Consider the following 21054-nt stretch of genomic DNA (forward strand, 5'->3'; position numbering starts at 1 on the left):
AACATGCTGTAAGTCCTGGTCACTGTTGTGTTTAACTCATTACAAGTAACTTGAGTTACGTAATCAGATTACTTTTTCAAGTAACTAGTAAAGTAACGCATTACTTTTCAATTTACAACAAAATATCCAAGTTACTTTTTTAAGTAAGTAACACGTTACTTTTTCACATTTATTGACTGACAGCTCTCCTGTCCTCGTGTTGAGAGAAATAAAGTGAGGGGGTGTTGTGTGTGAATATTATGGTTATTTAAGTTCTAGACTAAACGTGAACGTGCATTTACTCATCTCACTTGCACAAAAACATTCAGTATTCCTCAAAATGAATAAAAACAGTCAAATGCAATCTCAAAACTTTCTAATTAACTATATTAAACTACACATATATACTTTATGTATTTAATCTCACTTTATTAACCAATGTCTTTGCTGCTGACATTCAATGATCTAATTCAACCATACTAATAAGCAAAACTGACTTTAGATTAGATTTAGAATAAGAGTATTGAACTTCCTTCTCATGTATCCTATTGATCTTTAATCCAGATTGGCAGAAGCTGAAAGGTTTGTTTGAGCTGCTTCTTCAACCGTACAGGCGTAAATATGCATTTCCTTCAGTCTGAGGTTTATTCATTTCACTTGTAGTGTGAAAGGGCCTTGCCATTTGCCAAAAATAGTACTAAACTAGTAATAGTAATAAACTTTTTGGTTGTTATTAAAAAACAAACAAGTAAGCCCAGCTGAGGTGAGAAAAATTAACCTAAAAAGTAACGTATTACTTTTCATAAAAAAATAACTCAATAATGCAATTAGTTACTTTTTGGGAGTAATGCAATATTGTAATGCATTACTTTTAAAAGTAACTTTCCCCAACACTGGTCCTGGTGTCTATAAAGAGGACATGTATGAAATCAGTGCCCTGTTTCATAACAGAGTCATATTCTGATTTAAAACCCCATAACATTTTGCAGAGATGTTTATTTATGAAAAACAATTAGAAAATTACTCAGATTTAGATAAGAGTGCTAAATTTGATTCAGTTATAAAGGTGAAACCTCTAAACATTTGGTATCTCTAAAAAGCCCTGAATGTGCTCTTTACAGGACTGTGAAATGTATGAAGATCTCAGAGAAATTCGCTAAAATATAATGTCCTCTACAGAGGATAAAGTCTATGCCTGAGTCTCAGGAGGAAATGTGAGTTTTCATCTTAATGTTCCTCATCAGTCATTAAAGAGAATGAAGGAAAACACCAACCTATTTGTTCCTCTGTATCTTCATCTTTTATTCTGCAGGGTTCTTCCTTAATCTCCATCTTTACATTGATCAAACAACTGTTTAGAAACAATTTAATGCATTAAAAACGGTTTACCAGGTTTCATTTGTTCATTAAATAAAATGAAAACACAACTCATAATCTTAACAAATTTTAATGTGAAAAACCAGCTAGTAACGAGTTTACGCTTCACTAGCGTAATGAACAACATCAGTCGGTTCATTTCGATTCATTTCTGAGTGATTCACTAAATTAACTGCCTCGTTTAGTTGTTTGGATTTAGATTTCTCCTAATAAATAGTGATGGCAATTTCAAAACACTGCTTCGAAACCTTTTCGAATCTTTTGTTCCGAATCAATGGTTCGGAGCGTGTATCAACTGCACAAAGTCAAATGATTTCAGTAAACAAGGTTTCATTACATCATAACACGCCAATTTCACAAAAATGGCGGCCGAGACTGGAAGTAGGGAAAATTATTTAAGATAGGCATAGCCATGTTTCAAATACTTCGAAATGTAAATGGTTCACCGCTGGGGGCGATGACCCATGAATCATGAGTCACTGAGAAACAAATGAACAAGTGTCTGTGGTTTTACCTGATCTCTGGTCAGTTTTATACGTATGTTGACGTTTTAATTAGTATAATTAAAAAGAATAATAGTAGGCTAGTTAATAGCATAATTAACTGAGCCATTCATAGAATTAACAAAACAAACCCTGACAATTGATAAAACAACATATAGCCAACTGATAATCTTATTAGATGATTAGATAATTGCATTTGAAAGATTTTTATTTCAATAAAAAAATTACATTAGATTTGTAAAAAGTGTTTTTAAGCATGTTTGGTCCGGGTTTTTGTTGCATTTACGCTGTTCTGACCACTAGGGGTCACCATGGGGATAGTTTCGAAGCCTCGACACAATACGCCACATTTGCTTTAACCTTTTCAGGGTTCTACTACGAGGCCTCGATCTGCCCACCACTACTAATAAATGATAAAATAAACGTACTACTCACAGTCTGATAAACAGCTGATTTAGAGCAGAATGAACGGCTGTGTTCCACTTCTCATGTTTATGTTCCCTTCCCTCGCTCACTTCTCTTCTTCTTCTAGACTCGGATGTGTGTCATTGCTTCGGTTGCTCGAGCGCCTCTACTGGCGGAAACCATATTAAGCCATCTAACATTCATTGATTAGATACAAGATTTACATTTTACCTCAGACTGTGATTTTATTTTTATTGGGAGAAATCTAAATCAGAAAACTTACACTAAGCTGTTTTTAGGTGACCTAATCTTCATATAATGTAATAACTCTCTCACATGTTTTATTAATGAAACTTTTACCATCTAACTTTAAAACAAAGCCAAGATTTATATTAAAGTCAAAATCAGTAACACACAGTTGAAAGAGTCCAGAAAGTAAATACAGATGCTAACTCCTTAGATATTTGAAGATCGATTCTTTATCCCAAATCAAACATATTTGGGGATATAGATAGTGTTATAATCAGAGGTGGAAAGAGTACTGAAAATTTGTACTCAAGTACAAGTACCGTTACATTGCTGAAATAATACTCAATTACAAGTAAAAGTACTGGTGTCAAAAAAGTAATTAAGTAAAAGTACAAATTACTCTTCTCAAAAACTACTCGGAGTACTAGTTACTAATTACTTTTTAGCTGGCGATAGTTAATGCATTACCAATAAAAATATACAACCAAATCATAGATTTATGTAGAAAATAGCTACTTTTAACACATTTTTACCTTATTGTCGAAGGACATTAATTAGTGGATACTGGAATTTCTAACTTCAATATGACACCTTGAAATATGTCAATATTCAGTAGGCCTAGCCTATAATTTTTAATACCATCGGGAAAACTACTACATACTAAATATTTTAATATCTACATTTTTGTCCATCCATTTTGTCAAGGCAATCATTATTTTCAAGCATTGAAAAGCACAACACTCATTGTAACAGTAATCTATTTGAATGGAAAAGTTTAATTCAAGTCTTCTGAAGAGACAGGTCCACTTTATAAGGAGAGATTTTAATTCAGGCTTTTGTTTACATATTTAAACATTGATCAATAACCATTACAATAATCTAATATTTACTCACTCAGTGTATTTGTCTTTACAATAGGGTAACGTGAACTGTTGCAATAGCTCACACACAGCACGAGGAAGCTTGATTTCAATTCAAACTGAATTTAATTTGCAAAAAGACTAGATTTTTCATAACTTTTGACAGCGTTTAATTCAAGAGCATGGAGAGATTGGAGCTGGACGTCATTTGAGTCTGCAGTGAGAACCACTTGGAGAGATTCGCGATTACACATGATATGACACACAGTCCGAGAGCGCACACTCAATATCCGAGTCCAGTTCATTCGTAGCCTACATTTGAGAGCTCGCGTCCAGTTTTCTGCGATTACATGAATGTGCCCTTGCGTTATAATATTGTTCGTGACATTTGCCATTAAAATATGCCATAGAAACTTGCAGGTATTAATAAAATTATGCGTAATAGGCCTACCTGCAATCCCGCGCTGAGGGGAGGCGGGTGTGTCAAACTCGCTGTCGTTGAGATGAGAGAATGAGAACACGCAGCTGGTATCGTATTGGTGTATAGGCCAAAATGAGTATTGATAGATATTTCAGTATTGATATGTATCAAAATATAGATATTTTGACAGTACTACTATGTAGTTTGTTGTTCCAAACTTTCAGTCCAGCCATTAATCACTCTGAGCTCCTCACCTCCTTCATGATCAGCTCTTCAAAACCTGCTGCGACTGCGGCGGCTTTCATTCAATCCAAATATCAGGGGTTTTATTGGTCCGTTTACGATCGAATATTTTTATTGGCTACCGAAATGCCATTCAAAGATTTGAATATCAATTAAAATTGTACTCAGTAACGAAATGTGATTTTACAAGTAGCGAAGTAGATTACTTAGCTTAATATGTACTTGAGTACAAGTAAAATTACAGATTTAAAAATATACTCAAAAAAGTACAAGTACCCAAAAAAACGACTTAATTACAGTAACGTGAGTAGTTGTAATTCGTTACTTCCACCTCTGGTTATAATCTCAAACAAGATAACAGATCTTATTTTGATTGTCTTGTATCTTTTCTAATCTATGCATGTTAGATAGTTTAATGTTTATTAGTTTCCGCCAGTAGAGGCGCTCGAGCAACCGAAGCAATGACACACATCCGAGTCTAGGAGAAGAAGAGAAGTGAGTGAGGGAAGGGGACATAAACATGAGAAGTGGAACACAGCCGTTCATTCTGCTCTAAATCTGCTGTTTCAGACTGTAAGTACATTCATTTTATTATTTATTGGGAGAGATCTAAATCTAAACGACTAAACAAGTCTGTTCATTTAGTGAATCACTCAGAAATGAATCGACGGATGTTGTTCATTTATACGCTCGTGGAACGTAAACTCGCTACAGACTGGTTTTTCATGGCAGTTTGTGAAGATTGTGTTGTGTTTTCATTTTATAATGAAACCTGGCAAACATTTTTTAATTAATATAAATCATATCTAATGTAAGAGCAACATATAAATTAGCTAGAGGAGTTTAATTGTTTCTAAACAGTTGTTTGAGTACTTAAAGGCAGGATAGACAATTTGTTCCAGAAACATTTTGTAATGCTGGTTGAAAGTGAAGATCGATCATTGTTGTTGTTTTTGTTCTTCATAAACAATACCAATTATTTGCATGTTTATGTGACTGATAACCGTTATACTTTTTTAAACAAAATCATTGATAAGGTAAATAACCAGGTAATGAATATAGCATGCAAAATAATTTATTTATTTTATTTTTATTTAAAATGTATTTGTAAAAGAATAAAACATTCTAAACCGCCTGAATAAAAAACATTTCTGCTTCAGTGTGTCTTAATAATCCCAGTTGCATCTTTTTAAAGCAACAGCATATTAACAGCAGGCAAAATGAATTTACAAAGACTACGCGAGTTCATCTCTATTTTTTAGCAACAAGTTGAAACTACATAACAAGCGTTTATGTAACATATCTCATTTGAGCATTAATGGCTGTTATATTTAATAAAGTTTTTTAACAATTAATTGCCACGAGATCTCGCGAGACTTAAATATGACAAGATTTCTCGTCAAGTGTCTGTCTCGCAACGGTGCGTGAGGGTGAAATTAGCATAGACGATGCCAGTTACATTTACATTACATACATTACTGCAGCACCGCCTCCACTGTCGTTTTGCTGTTTTTACAAAAATAAAAACCATTGTAAACTATTGTAAACGTCTACTCTCCTCATCCAGCATATTTATTTACAGAAATCAGAAAATTGCTGATGTTATCGGATTTTCAGATGAGAGTTGTCCTAGACGTGGCGCGACGCGGCGCTGAGCTGCGCGTCCGGTGTGCGGCCGCCTTTATCTTGTAGAATGCATGCTCAGTACCGCCATTATGGTGTAGACTACGCGCAATCACGAATTTGAAAGTGAAAGTAAACGCCAGCTCCCTGATGCGCGCAAATTATGCTGCGTACAATAGCCCGTCTTCCAATATCAAACGTTTCTCTGGACTGTGTAGTTGTGGCTCTGGTCTCTGTTTGCACTTTGAATATTGAGAGAGTACTTTGATAATGGTTGCACTTGCACTTACTGTTTGCACTTAATAAGACTAAGAAAAAAACTGTTATTTATTTTTGTTATTTATACTGTTTTTATTTTTTCTGTTCAATTTGTGGAGAGGAGTTCAATTAGCAGGTCACACACAGCCTCAGTCAGAAGTTATGGAAGCTCATAATTCATGTACAGTAAGGTCTGAAGAAACTCGTGTGAAATCATACAGGAGAGAAGCCAGTCAGTTGAGTTTGTGGCAAAACCTTTTACAGTGCTAGTATATTGTTGTCTTTTACTGCATATGATAATTCTTACTCATAAAGTAGAACTGAAATGACATTCATTAAAAGATTATTAGTTAAAACATTTCAAAATGCACCATGTTTCCAGTCATGAATTTTGTCAGTGAGGATTTCTATTAAATATTGTGCAAACATCTCGTTTCGTTCTCGTAAAACCCAATCTCGTGTCTCGTCTCGTGAGATAAGTGTCTCGTCTAGGGTTGGGTACCGAACTCTGTACTTTTAAGGGCACCGACCGAATTATGTCGGTACTACCGAGTGCCCGATTCATATTAAATCAATCGGTGCCACATTTCGGTACCTGAAAACGCATCTGGTGATATAGACTAGTGTCTTAACATTGACTAGTGTCAAAAAGACTATTTAAATACGAATCCTGCATGTCTCTGTGTGAATTAATGGCCGCATGTTTCCATCTCTGCCATGTCATATGAGGACATGAATGAATGGACATAATCTCCAGACCTGCTCTAAGAGTCACTTCATTAGCATTTTACCGTTTTATTTGAGAAAACTACCGTCATTTCATAAACGTGCACAGAAACTTAAAGGTCTTCACGGCAACCCGTCAAAATAAGTTCGGTTTAACTTGACCAACATAGTAATGGCCGCCATTCCAGAGCCTCGTCCCAAGATGGCCGTCACCGTTCCAGATCCCTCTGCCAAAATGGCCACCGCCGTCCCAGAGCCCTTTGCCAAGATGGCCGCCACCGCCACACCAGAGCCCTCTGCCAAGATGGCCACCGCTGCCACACCACAATCCAGAAAAATCAATCCCGCGCAGGTCTCTACTGTTGGACGATGAAGCTTTCTGCATGTAACACACTTTTTAAGCAGACTTTTAATGCCTCTCATCAACCAATACCCTGCTGCTCGTATTATTCCCTCAGTAAAATGTAGGGGTGGGAAAAAAATCAATTCACATATGAATCGGCGATTCGAACTGATTCTTAAATTTAAAATATCGTCCCTGTCCTGAATGGCACACTTCATTTGGACTTTTGGACTTGGACAGTGGCTACCACGTGCATGTGTCCGTTAAGTACATGAGACCGTAGGGTGTCCCATTTGTCATTTTTGGTTTTAGAAGGGTGCTCACGAACCAAAGCTCCTTAAAACGCAATATAATAAGCAGACATTGCAAAACTGTACCGGGGAACAAATAACAATATAACTAGTATTACCAATATCCTACAAAGCTAAAAGGCAGGGCATGTAATTTATTATGGATAAAATAGTTCATTGGTTTCATCTTGATAGTACTTGCATACTTGTCCATTATGCGAAGGAACCTGTCATCATCCACTGACAGTACAAGCTTGTGATCTGTGGATGTACAAGCTTGTGATCTGTGGATGTACTAACAAAGATTGATTGGCCTAGCTTCTCGCTTGTACATTGCTAAAGCACTTACAGCTTCTGTTGCGAGATGTTCTTGAAACTGAAGTTTGGTTCCGTACTGTTCTTTACTACTTACTGACTTTAACAGAGCCAGAAGAAGCTAGGGCGATCACTTTCAAGGAGGTCTTAAAAACATCTATGTGAGCAGGTCGATGAGCACTGTTGACGGACCTTGTGGACCCTACTAAGGTCCCTGGAGGATGGATGAGGATGTTAGCATCTGGGTCAGGGGCTGGTATTTCATCAGCAATATCCCTGAGGTGACAAATGATGTGCTGATCTTGGGTAGGAATTTCAGAACAAACATTAGAAATCTGATTGCACTCTAGCAGTGTAGGAAAATGAAGGCTTGCCTTCTTATCCAATGACTCCACAATGTAGCCACTTGCTCTCCTTCCTGTTGTCTCTTTTAACCCTGCACATGTCTTGAGTTGAATACAGAAAAGAAGATTCTTTGATAAGAAACGCTTCAACAGCAGCCATTTCACCCTGTAGCCCAAGACCGGTTGCCCCCTGAAGCTAAGCAGGGCTGAGCCTGGTTAGTACCTGGATGGGAGACCTCCTGAGAAAACCAGGTTGCTGCTGGAAGAGGTGTTAGTGAGGCCAGCAGGGGGTGCTCACCCTGTGGTCTGTGTGGGTCCTAACGCCCCAGTATAGTGATGGGGACACTATACTGTCAAAGAGCACCGTCCTTCGGATGAGACGTAAAACCGAGGTCCTGACTCTCTGTGGTCCTTAAAAATCCCAGGATGTCTTTCGAAAGAGTAGGGGTGTAACCCCGGCATCCTGGCCAAATTTGCCCAGTGGCCTCTGTCCATCATGGCCTCCTAATCATCCTCATATACTGATTGGCTTCATCACTGTCTCCTCTCCACCAGTAAGCTGGTGTGTGGTGGGCGTTCTGGCGCAATATGGCTGCCGTCACATCATCCAAGTGGATGCTGCACATTGGTGGTGGTTGAGGAGATTCCCCCCTTCTATGTAAAGCGCTTTGAGTGCCGAGAAAAGCGCTATATAAATGTAATGAATTATTATTATTATTATTATTATTCAAAGTATTCTGCCCTTACCAATGAGCGGTTGCTCTATTCATCCAGAATTGCATATATTCTTCTGGATTTTGTTAAGTTACCCACAGGATAGACATTAACCAAACAAATCTTGGAACATGCTCTAGCACTCATTCCAGCTCCACACACTTCAGTACACTTTGATGTTACCTCTTGATTAGTTCATTTACTTTCCTCCCTGCTATTTTCTAAGACAGGAGAGAGATTTTTCTTCCAGGGTGCTGGGCCAGGATGTAGAGCTGAAACATGATGATCACGATCACATTCACTGCAGTGGATTTCAGCGTTGTACTTTTTTGCCATATGATCTATGGAGGAGCAGCACCTAATGCATGCTGATAGTTCTTTAATAAGCTGTTTGCGATCTTCAAGACTTTTCGCTCAAAAGCCTCTGCAAGTGTTTAGTGGATGATTTATCCTGTCAGTTGCATCTCTTGTCACAGACATGTTAACTTGTGTTTTATGAGCAGCTACTGAAGCTTGCCTGCATTTATCTGATCTGTCTATCTTTTCTTGTGGTACTGAAGAAAAAATATTAAGGCTAGAATCTGTTCTTGTTTTAGCTTCTGAACAAATGAAGTCAGCAAGCACATATAATGGTGGGAAGACCACAGAATGCTCTTTCTTGTACTTCAAACCATACGATATCCATTTTCTTGGATGGTATAAGGACGGTTTCCTACAATCTGGCTCACTCCATGAGTGGTGTCATGGTAGGACAATCCAGGAAGATAGCCATCCAGCTTGGTTGCCTCCAGCTCTGCAAGCTGATCTTTACCTGAAATTTTAGGGAAGCTTTCCAATTTGGAGAAGAGTGCTCTTTCAATTGCCTCCAATGAGCCAAACATTTTCTCGAGTCTCTCCCAAACCATTTGTAAATCTCAAAATGGGTGCCTTATATTAACTGATTTAATTCATACCTATTCCGATTATTCTCTTCCAAGATATTTGATAAACAAATCCTTCTCTTCATCTTTTTGAAAGATGTTGTAAAATTGAGGAATTTTAACCAAAGTATGTTTCAAACTTTACATGAAGACCCTAAAGAATCATACCAACTTGTGGAAAATGGGCATCCGATTACCCATTTAAAAGACTCTGATGCTGATACATGGTCTACTTCTGTGAAGGATGCTGCTTCTTCTATGGTCGCATCCCTTTCTTTCTCACCTAATTATAACATAAAACACTAATATAAAAAACACTGCTCACAAAACAAAATTAAACACATTCACTTACAGATATTGATTTTCATTGAATTTGAATTTCTGTGACCACATGGAGCACCTTGCACAACTGAAGCACTGAAGAAATATGGCCTATTTCCTCTTGAAACTATAGGAAACTAGGAAAACTAAAAAATAAGTATCAAAATAAAAGTCCTTGTTTAAACCAAAGTTTAAAGTCCAGCACATACAGAATGGTCTAACTTTAGCTTTGTGAAATTGTTACAATAGAAACCTGCACAAAGAAACGGACTATTCTTAAGACTAATCAGAGATACATATCCTATCAGAGATGGATTCATATAAACTAACCCAATTCAATATTTTATTTTCCTATATTTCGAAAATCATGTACAGTGATCTTGCTGTGCCTGGAATTTTGCCTGCAAATTAAAAAACCTATACCCGATTATGAGAAAAGGTTTAATAGCAGGGAAAAATCAGTAAAACCGATCATCAATTGATCTCCTTTGAAGGAGGCGTGGCTTTGGAGATGTTCTGAAGGGAGGGTGGGATCTTATGCTTTCAAAGCTAGCTTGCTATTGCTAGCCTCTCTGAAAATTGCCTTTAAATTGAAAATTGTCTCCCCTACCTTTAAAGCTGGATATTACAAAGTGATTGTTAGCGTGATGAGCATCTGCTAAATGAGCAACAGCGACCGTAATTCACTCCTTCAGTCAGTAAAGCTCCCACAGCCGTTCATGAGAGTTTAAATGCTGGGGAATATTCCCATCTTCCCACAGGAGAAGAAGCAAGCAGGAGGAATTACTCCAGGAGAAACTACTGACATGCTATTGTAAAGATGGAGATTAAGGAAGAACCCTGCAGAATAAAAGATGAAGATACAGAGGAACAAATAGGTTGGTGTTTTCCTTCATTCTCTTTATTGACAATAAAATACACCCAAAACTAGATATTAACAGACTCACAAGTTAACTAGATTTGTGCTAAATTGAGAATGAATTTTATTTCTTTGCATCTCAACTTTCCTTTTTTAATTGAATTTAATATGTTGATTTTAGACCCGATGGAAATGAATGAAGACAAACCTCATCATTTCACATATGAATATGGAGAAATGACATGTAAAAATGAAGACAAGCAACATCTGTTTCAAAAACCTCATTTCAAAAATGAAGATGAAAATGCAGTCGTTTCAAAGACTGAAGAGAATTTCACACAAAAACAAGCTGGAAAATCTCGAGTCAAAGGATCTTTCACCTGCTCTGAGTGTGGAAAGAGTTTTATACGTAAATCAAACTTTCAGAGACACATGAGAGTTCACACTGGAGAAAAAACGTTCACATGCTCTCAGTGTGGAAAGAGTTTCACACATAAATCAAAACTTAATGTGCACATGAGGATTCACTCTGGAGACAGGCCTTATGCATGCGCTCAGTGTGGAAAGAGTTTCATATTTAAGTCACACCTTAACAGACACTTGAGAATTCACACTGGAGAAAAACCATTCACCTGCTCTGAGTGTGGAAAGAGTTACAGACATGAAGCACACCTTAAGACACACATGATGATTCACACTGGAGAGAAGCCTTATACGTGCACTCTGTGTGGAAGGAGTTTCATTCGCAAAGAGGATTTAATTGTGCACACGAGAGCTCACAATGGAGAAAAACCATTCACATGCCCTCAGTGTGAAAAGAGTTACACGACTAAGTCAGAACTTAACAGACACGTGAGAATTCACACTGGAGAAAAACAATTCACATGCCCTCAGTGTGGAAAGAGTAGCGGACAAAAATCAAACCTTATAAGACACATGAGAATTCACACAGGAGAGAAACCTTACAAATGCACTCAGTGTGAAAACAGTTTCACATCCAAAAGCTCTCTCAAAGATCATTTGCACCTTCATTCTGGAGGGAAGGTGTTCATCTGTGATCAGTGTGATAAAACATTTGTTGTGGAATCAAGCTTTAGAAGACACCTTAAAATTCATGCTGATGTGAAGCCTCACGTCTGTTCTTTTTGTGGAAAGCGTTTTACACGACTGCAACATATGAAAGAGCATGAGAGTATTCATACTGGTGTGAGACCTTATATGTGTTCTGACTGTGGGAAGACCTTCATTACATCAGGCGCATTAAAAAAACACCAGATAATTCACACTGGAGAGAAACGATTCAGGTGCTCAAACTGTGAAAAGAGTTTCACCCAATTATCTAGTCTACAGACTCATAAGAAAAAATGTTGCCCGAAGTTGTCTGAGCAAAGTTCATGTTCAGATCCTTCATAAGTAAATAATTTGAAATTCAGATTAATCAAAAGTTGGATAATTTTCTCAAATTAGTGGTGAATTTTGATTGTTTGTCAATGGGGACCTTTGGTTCAATTAGTTTAGAAAACTAGTGTTACCTTAAAACGATTTATGAAGGGATGTGTTTTGTTTCTTTGTGGAGAATTATTTTCATTAATTGTGCATATGAGGTATTTGTGTAAAAGTGCCAACAATAGTCTATTAAATCATAATCCATATTTCAAACAACTTGTTTCAGCTGTTTACACATGATACATTAAGATATTGAAGACTTTTTTTTTTTTTGCATTGACATCTCTGCACTCGTTGAAATCTCTGAAAATATGAGAAATAAGAATGTGAAACAAGATGTAAAACTTGCATATATATACAGTTGTGTTCAGAATTATTGGCACCCCTGGTAAATATGATCAATGCAATAAATGTTTGTTTTTTTCTCCAAAACATATTGTCCATAATTATTGGCACCCCTAGAATAAATGATGAGTAAAAAGCTTTGAAGTATATTCCTATTCTTGTTCCACAGGAGTATAAATATGAGGAAACAAAAGCCAAATTCCCTTAATCATCCAACACAATGAGTAAAACCCAAAAATTTAGTTCTGATGTGCAGCAAAAGATTGTTGAGCATCACAAAATAGAAAGTGGCAGTAAGAAAATAGCCAAAGCATTGGAAAAAAATTCCCATTTCCACCGTCAGGGCAATAATTAAGTTCATATCAACTAAAGATGTTACAAATCTGCCTGGAAGACGACGAGTGTCTGTATCGTCCCAACTGCATGGCGAGGAAGAAACACTCTGGCCAAAGACTCTCCCCAAGGATCACAGCTGGAGAACTGCAGGGATTAGTTGAGTCTTGGGGTCAGAAAACCAAAAATATATATATATATATATAAATTCTAACTACCCCTATATCACATGTTAATTGGGAGGGTTTAAAGTAAAATCCTCTTCGCTCATCCAAAAACAAACTCCAGCATATCCAATTGTCAGACAAACGGGACCTAGTTCTATGATAAGAAGAAACTTAAAAAAAAATAAAAAAAGGCTTTTTTGCAGCAAACAGGGATAACAAGTACCCATGAAAATGGTTAAATATACTGCTGAATCTTTAATGTTGTGGGCCCTTTTTTATTTTTTGCCGGAGGTCCTGTACTTCTTTTTCAGACACATGGCATCATGACTTCTAGCAATTACCAACATATATTTTTTTTTTTTTTAAATCCAAACCTGACCGCTTCTGCTAGAAATCTTATAATGGGCCGTGGTCGGATCTTCCATCAGGACAATGATCCAAAACAAACATCAAAATCAACACAAAAATGTGTCACTGATCACAAAAGGAAGCTTCTGCCATAACCGTCCCAGTTCCCTGACCTGAACCCTATAGAAAATGAGTGGGCTGAACTGAAGAGGAGAAGTGCCAACATGGAGCTGGGAATGATGGATCTGGAGAGATTCTGTATAAAGGAATGGTCTCTGATCTTCCATCAGGACAATGATCCAAAACAAACATCAAAATCAACACAAAAATGTGTCACTGATTACAAAATGAAGCTTCTGCCATAACCGTCCCAGTTCCCTGACCTGAACCCTATAGAAAATGAGTGGGCTGAACTGAAGAGGAGAAGTGCCAACATTGATCTGGGAATCTGATGGATCTGGAGAGATTCTGTATAAAAGAATGGTCTCTGATCTTTTATCAGGTGTTCCTCAAACTCACTGCCATCTTTGATCATATTTACCAGGGGTGCCAATAATTCTGACCACAATTGTATGTATATATTTACTGTATATATTACAATCACATTTCATATTCTTAATTCTCATATTTTCACATTGTGCAGAGAGATATTATGAGAATATTTCATAACTACTAAATAGCAGCTGTATATACATAAGTTTCCGATTCCCTTTCATAATATGGACGGAGAGAAGATGAAATTGCTCTGGAAAAGTGAATGTGTTTTGCGTCTGTGGCAATTTAGCAGTGACTTGTTTTGCAGCTGCTATCTAGTAGAAATAAGGTTTACAATTAAGCTGATGAAAGTTCTTACACTGTGACCTTGTTCTTGTATTTTGTTCTTCTATTTGTATTTTGACAACCAGTTTGTTTTTAAAAAGTAATAAAATGGAACTTGTCGCATTTTAATTAGATTTTGTGACGATTCTCGATTCTCTGAATAACTTGCATGAGCTTCTCTATATGTAGTTATGGCAATAGTTTGGCAGCGCCACAGATGTTCCTCTAGATGACGCCATTTGCTTTCATTTCAACCACGTGACCTTGTTGAATCCATCGTGATTCGCAAACATACACTGTAAAAAAAAATGTGTTCAGACAGTGCATGAGTACGTTATGAATCCATCTTCCAAACCATGTTTTGTCTTATCCTGAATCACTACAGTATGCCTATAATAAGTGTTTACATTCGGACTATTTAAGACGCAACCGCCGCGGAGTAACTGAGTACTTGCGTGACTCGTCATAGACATAAACAGTGAGAAGTAGCTTAGTCAAAAAAAAAAAAAAAAAAAAAAAAACCTTACGATGAAAACAGACATACATCTAAAACTAGATACTAGTAGAATCAGTAATAAACTAGATTTTTGCTAAATTGAGGCTTATATTTCATTTTCTAAATAAAATGGAATAAACTAATATGACTCATTAAAAGTTCTGTTTGCATTAAAAAATGAAGGGGTTTAACATTGTATTCAACATTGCTAATCAACTGTATAGTAAGAATCATTCTTTTAAACAGACAAACAAAAAACGACACCACATGTTTGTTTCTTTTTGTATTCAATATTAAAGGAAAGCAAACTAGATGTATGTGGTCTTGAGTTTGACATGAACTAAGTTTAAAGATCTTAACTTGTATGTTTATATCTTATACCTTTGGCAAACTTTTTGGTTAAATATAAAATACAAATTAACACATATTTTAAACAGATTTTGCATAGTCACAATTCCTGAATGAGTGCCTCTTAAGAGTCATTTACTGAATCATATACTGAAAACACTTATAAACCGGCCAGAGCGGTTACAGAATCAACTCAGAGATTGAATCCTGAATCTCATGTGTGACTTGGGGCCCTATTTTAACGATCTAAACGCATGGTCTAAAGCGCACAGCGCATGTGCTCCTAGGGCGTGTCCGAATCTATTTTCTCTATTTACATGGTGGAATTTGCAAGCGGAAAAACGTAACCCTTCTCTAGCGAGGAAACGGATTAGTGCGTACACTTTGTCACCTAGATGCTCTGCTGGCGGAGACAAACCATCTACGGGACAAAGTGTATGTGCGTTGTGGACCCGCCTATAGGTGCACATTACTAACGCGCTTTTTAATTAACCAAAACAAATATTGCGCCATTGACTTTAGGCCAGGTTTTTGTTGATCAGTGAATCAGTCTATTTCAGTTGTTTCAAAATAGCAACGCGCCAACAATGTGCCTGAAAACAGACTTGCACTCTGCAGAGTTTAGCACCATCTTCCTCAAATTTCTAGTAATCCTGAAGACTATAATTAATTGGTTCAGGTGTGTTTAATGTGGGTTGGAGCTACACTGACCAGCGCTGAGTTTCACAAAACCTTCATAAGCCTTAAGGCCCTTTCACACCTACCTTGTTTGGTCCGGATTTTCTGACTTTTCAGTTTGATCCGATTCAAAATTACAGGTGTGAAACCTCTCCTGGACCACGGTCCGCACCAAACAGATGGAATTTAGTCACGAAAAGAGGAAGTCTTGGTCCAGGTGAAAGCATTTTCTGTATGGTTCGGACTTTCAGACCATTTACAGGAAGTTCTGGTGGTTCTCGCACGATTGCTTGCAGTCTTCTCCTGCTTTCCTGCCATTGACAATAAAATGTTTGCACAATGAGGACGTTCATTTGGGGAATTTGAACTAGCCTTGAGTATGGTTGGTGCTGCAGGGAGTAATGCCATAATAATAACAGTATAGTGGTAACGATATGTGTCTGTTCATTCATTCATGTCAAAGTTGTGTTAATGAGGCCAGTAGGGGGTGCTCAGTGTGGGTCCTAACACCCCAGTGTAGTGATGATGGGGACACTATATTGTCAATGAGCACCGTCCTTCAGATGAGACGTTAAACCGAGGTCCTGACTCTCTGTGGTCATTAAAAATCCCAGGATGTCCTTCAAAAAGAGTAGGGGTGTAACCCCGGCATCCTGGCCAAATTTGCCCCTTGGCCTCTGTCCATCATGGCCTCCTAATCATCCCCATATACTGATTGGCTTCATCACTGTCTCCTCTCCACCAATAAGCTGGTGTGTGGTGGGCGTTCTGGCGCAATATGGCTGCCGTCGCATCATCCAGGTGGATGCTACACATTGGTGGTGGTTGAGGAGATTCCCCCTTTCATGTAAAGCGCTTTGAGTACCTAGAAAAGCGCTATATAAATGTAACGAATTATTAAAGTTACCCGCCGAATTGACAACACGCTGACGTCAGACGCACGTCCGTTTACAAACCAATCAATGTCAAGATGCAGCCCACACAGATGATGACGACAGGACGCAAGTATGTCATGTAAAGTTCTTTAGTGCGCTCGCATAATTGCAATGTGAAACCAAATCAAAACTTACCGAATGTATAAAATGTATCAAAACCTGAACTTGTTTCGGACCTTGGTGTGGACTTTCAGGTGTGAAAACGCCCTTTGTTGATCGTAGAGAACATTTTAAGATCAGCTTCAAGATCAGCTCAGCTCACAATGGTTTTTAATCAATCTATGACAAACTATAACTCATGATAGAGTAACTCAAAAATCAGCCAGGTGAGTTGGAAGTTGAAGTAAAAACTTAAATCATGAATAGTTTTTTAATGATGAGGAAACATTTGCACCTGGATAATCGAGTGATTGTAAGTGTGATGATCATCTGCTAAATGAGCAACAACGACCACAATTCACTCATGCTGCATCTCAATTCGCCTATTTATACTACGCCCTAAAAGTATGTACTCTTTTTGTGAAGAAAAAGTAGATACTTTTGAGTGTGTAGCAAAAAGTAGACAAACTTTTGGACATACTAACATGTCAACTGGCCTGTCAATAATGTAGTCACAGTTAACATCCACCACATTTCATGTAATTCTATCTTGGCCAGGACACTCCTGTAAAAGAGATTTTAATCTCAGTGAGGCTCTCTCCTGGTTAAATAAAGGTAAAATAAAAAATATTAAAAATTCCCTACCGTATTAGAGAAATGCAGAAGCATGTTGATCTGCAGTTACGGGTCTTTCATGCGGAGACTCTCCTCATATTAATGCATAATATTGCATTTAAAAGTTAATGGCCAGACGTAGCTTTTTATCAGGTTAAACTTTGAATAGTCACTCAAACCTTTATAGTCACCCAAACCGTGCATATCCGCCATGTTTTGTAGTTTGTTTGTTTTTTACACTTTTTGTTTTTTCTCCTTCAAAGTGCAATGGGTTGTGGGCAATATTAGCCTTTAGAGTGAGCACGGATCCACACTTCGAAAATCCACCAGAAATAGTAGACCATCTGGGGACTTCTGGCATACTCTTTTTAATACACTATTCTTTGGTACGCACTTATTTTAATCTCACATACTGTTTAAGATGGATAGTATGGACATTTAGGCCCAGGGTCAGTGAATTCAGTCAGTGAAGCTCCCACAGCCGTTCATGAGAGTTTAAATGCTGGGGAATATTCCCATCTTCCCACAGGAGAAGAAGAAGCAAGCAGGAGGAATTACTCCAGGAGAAACTACGGACATACTATTGTAAAGATGGAGATTAAGGAAGAACCCTGCAGTATAAAAGATGAAGATACAGAGGAACAAATAGGTTGGTGTTTTCCTTCATTCTCTTTAATGACTGATGATGAACATTAAGATGATAAATAATGAAAATTATTGTTCTCATTTATCCTATGTTTATTTTAGACCCAATTGAGGTGAATGAAGACAAGACACTTCAGTTTCAAAACCCTCATTATTCCACAAATGAAGATGGAAACATCATTTCACAGACTGAAAAGTGTTTCACACAAAAACAAGCTGGAAAAACTGGAGTCAAAGGATCTTTCACTTGCTCTGAGTGTGGAAAGAGTTACACAATCAAATCAAGGCTTAATGTACACATGAGGATTCACACTGGAGAAAGGCCGTTCTCATGCACTCAGTGTGGAAAGAGTTTCTTTCGAAAAGGATACCTAAATGAGCACATGAGAATTCACACTGGAGAAAAACCGTTCACATGTAGTCAGTGTGGAAACAGTTTCACTTCGAAATTCGGTCTCAACAATCATCTTCTCCGTCACTCTGGAGTGAGATCATTCAGCTGTGATCAGTGTAATAAAACATTTGTTGTGGAATCAAGCTTAAAAACACACCTTAAAGTTCATTCTGGTGTGAAGCCTCACTTTTGTTCTTTTTGTGGAAAGAGTTTTTTACTACTGAAGTATTTAAAACAGCATGAGAGTATTCATACTGGTGTGAGACCTTATATGTGCTTTGACTGTGAGAAGACCTTCATTACATCCAGTGCCTTAAAATCACACCAGAGAGTTCATACTGGAGAGAAACACAAGTGCTCACACTGTGAAATGAGTTTCTCTCTGTCAAGAGACTTGAAATCTCATGAGAGAATTCATACTGGAGAGAAGCTGCACCATTGCTCTTCATGTGGGAAAACTTTCACCCTATCATCTGCTCTACTGCGACATATGAAAAAGTATTGCCTGAAGTTGTCTAATGAGCAAAGTTCATGTTCAGATCCATCACTTACAAATAATAAACTTACAAGTAAATAATTTGAAATTCAGATTAAAGGGATCATGAACTGAGAGATCTAATTTTCCTTGAGCTTTTGTCATTTAAGAGGTCATCATGCTATAAGAATATAAGTTTCAGAACTAAAAAAAATGTCCTTGTTAGTCCAAAAACAGCTTTACTGTAACCAAGCTCAGCGAACGACTTGTGGAATGTGCCTATATTAAAACTAGTGTGTTGCCATAAAACAATTTGTGAAGGGATGTGTTTTGTTTCTGTGTGAAGTTTAATTATTTTCATTACTTGCACGTATGTGGCATTTGTGTAAAAGTACCAACAATAGTCTATTAAATAATCCATATTTAAAATGACTTGTTTTAGTTGTTTAGACATGATGCATTAAAGTGTCATGAAACCCCCCTGTTTTAGCTGGTCGTTCACACCTAAATTGGGGATGTTAATATTAAAATATTACCTCAGAGAGAGAAAAAACTGAGTTAAGGGTTAAAAACTTAGAAACTTATATAAAAAACTGCCAAAACAAGGGAGAAACGTGGAAGGACATTTAAAAGGTCTAATATTTGAGCACGGCAGTCTCTGAACAAATGGCGAGTCAGTTTAACAGAAAGAATAAAGGAATAGTTACTTTTTTGTCCATTGTTCTTTATATTGTCGGTCTACATCAGAGGTCCCCAATCCTGCCGATCGACTGTCCTGCACAGTTCATCTCCAACCCTAATCAATGAACTGTGCAGGACAGTCGATTGGCAGGAGTAGGATTGGGCACCCCTGGTCAACATCCTTGTCTTCTGTGAATCAGAAAAATCCATCGTGTCGTCGCGTTCATGATCAAACGTACGGCTGTATCCTGATGTGTCCTTATTTGCACATTTATTTCAATTGAAGAAGACATGTGCGCACACACGGAGCTGGTTCATGTTTAGAGAACTAGAGTATATGAAATATGTCCATAAAAACTTAAAACACGCTTGCTCCAGTCCCTATATGAACGATATTATCGTTGTGAGCTTTGTTGAACTCATCGCGCCATTCAGGGCAGAAACCGCTCTCATGCTCGCACCTCTTCTGTTTGAATTCTCTGCTGTAAAGCGATCTCATGCGTAACACAGTGAAGTGATTGGATTGAACGAGCTCATTCTCATGAATAAATGCAAAGTCGATCGAGTCCCAGCTGACGTAGAATCATGCCGGCAGCCAATCACACACACCGAAGGCACGTTTCTACCTCACACTCAGCCAATCACACACCGAAGTGGTGTTTCTACCTCACACTCAGCCAATCACACACCGAAGTGGTGTTTCTACCTCACACTCAGCCAATCACACACCGAAGTGGTGTTTCTACCTCACACTCATCCAATCACACACCAAAGGGGCGTTTCTACCTCACATTCAGCCAATCACACACACCGAAGGCACGTTTCTACCTCACATTCAGCCAATCACACACACCGAAGGCACGTTTCTACCTCATATCCAGCCAATCACACACACCGAAGAGGCGTTTCTACCTCACATTCAGCCAATCACACACACCGAAGGGGCGTTTCTACCTCACATTCAGCCAATCACACACATCGAAGAGGCGTTTCTACCTCACATTCAGCCAATCACACACACCGAAGGGGCGTTTCTACCTCACATTCAGCCAATCACACACACCGAAGGGGCGTTTCTACCTCACATTCAGCCAATCACACACATCGAAGGGGCGTTTCTACCTCACATTCAGCCAATCACACACACCGAAGGCACGTTTCTACCTCACATTCAGCCAATCACACACACCGAAGGCACGTTTCTACCTCACATTCAGCCAATCACACACCGAAGGGGCGTTTCTACCTCACATTCAGCCAATCACACTCACCGAAGGCACGTTTTTACCTCACATTCAGCATGTTTACTCACATTTAAAAAACACCTGCGTTGCTGATCTCCGCGATGTTCGATAATGATGTATCCTCTCCTGTGGCCTCCTGGGATAGAAAAGTATCCATCAGATGAGCACTCGAGAATCTGGGCGGAGGTAGGTCATCCGGGAACTACTCGCCTATTGCCTGTTTTCTCCTACTATAT

At 38.1% G+C, this 21054-nt stretch overlaps 2 protein-coding genes across 7 annotated transcripts in view; one reads left to right on the forward strand and one right to left on the reverse strand.

Annotated features, from left to right (window-relative positions):
• The window catches only part of LOC309478174 (uncharacterized protein), a 253102-nt gene that overhangs the window by 183909 nt on the left and 48139 nt on the right, over nt 1–21054 (reverse strand). The gene's annotated exons all lie outside the window — the stretch shown is intronic.
• On the forward strand, nt 4527–19326 carry LOC309478140 (uncharacterized protein). 5 transcript variants are annotated; one of them, XM_082141692.1, is made up of 3 exons: nt 4527–4610; nt 10653–10769; nt 10932–14340. In XM_082141692.1, exons 2-3 carry the CDS (start codon nt 10712–10714, stop codon nt 12161–12163), a joined length of 1290 nt encoding a protein of 429 aa, XP_081997818.1. In that variant the 5' UTR covers nt 4527–4610; nt 10653–10711; the 3' UTR covers nt 12164–14340. The 5 variants fall into 5 exon arrangements, with proteins under 5 accessions (XP_081997818.1, XP_081997819.1, XP_081997822.1 ...); XM_082141693.1 differs by having other exon boundaries at nt 4539–4610; nt 10656–10769; XM_082141696.1 differs by lacking the exons at nt 10653–10769; nt 10932–14340 and adding exons at nt 17909–18028; nt 18127–19326 and having other exon boundaries at nt 4541–4610.

The sequence above is a fragment of the Leuciscus leuciscus genome (assembly GCF_965113295.1).
Source record: "Leuciscus leuciscus genome assembly, chromosome: 16".
Taxonomy (NCBI): domain Eukaryota; kingdom Metazoa; phylum Chordata; class Actinopteri; order Cypriniformes; family Leuciscidae; genus Leuciscus; species Leuciscus leuciscus.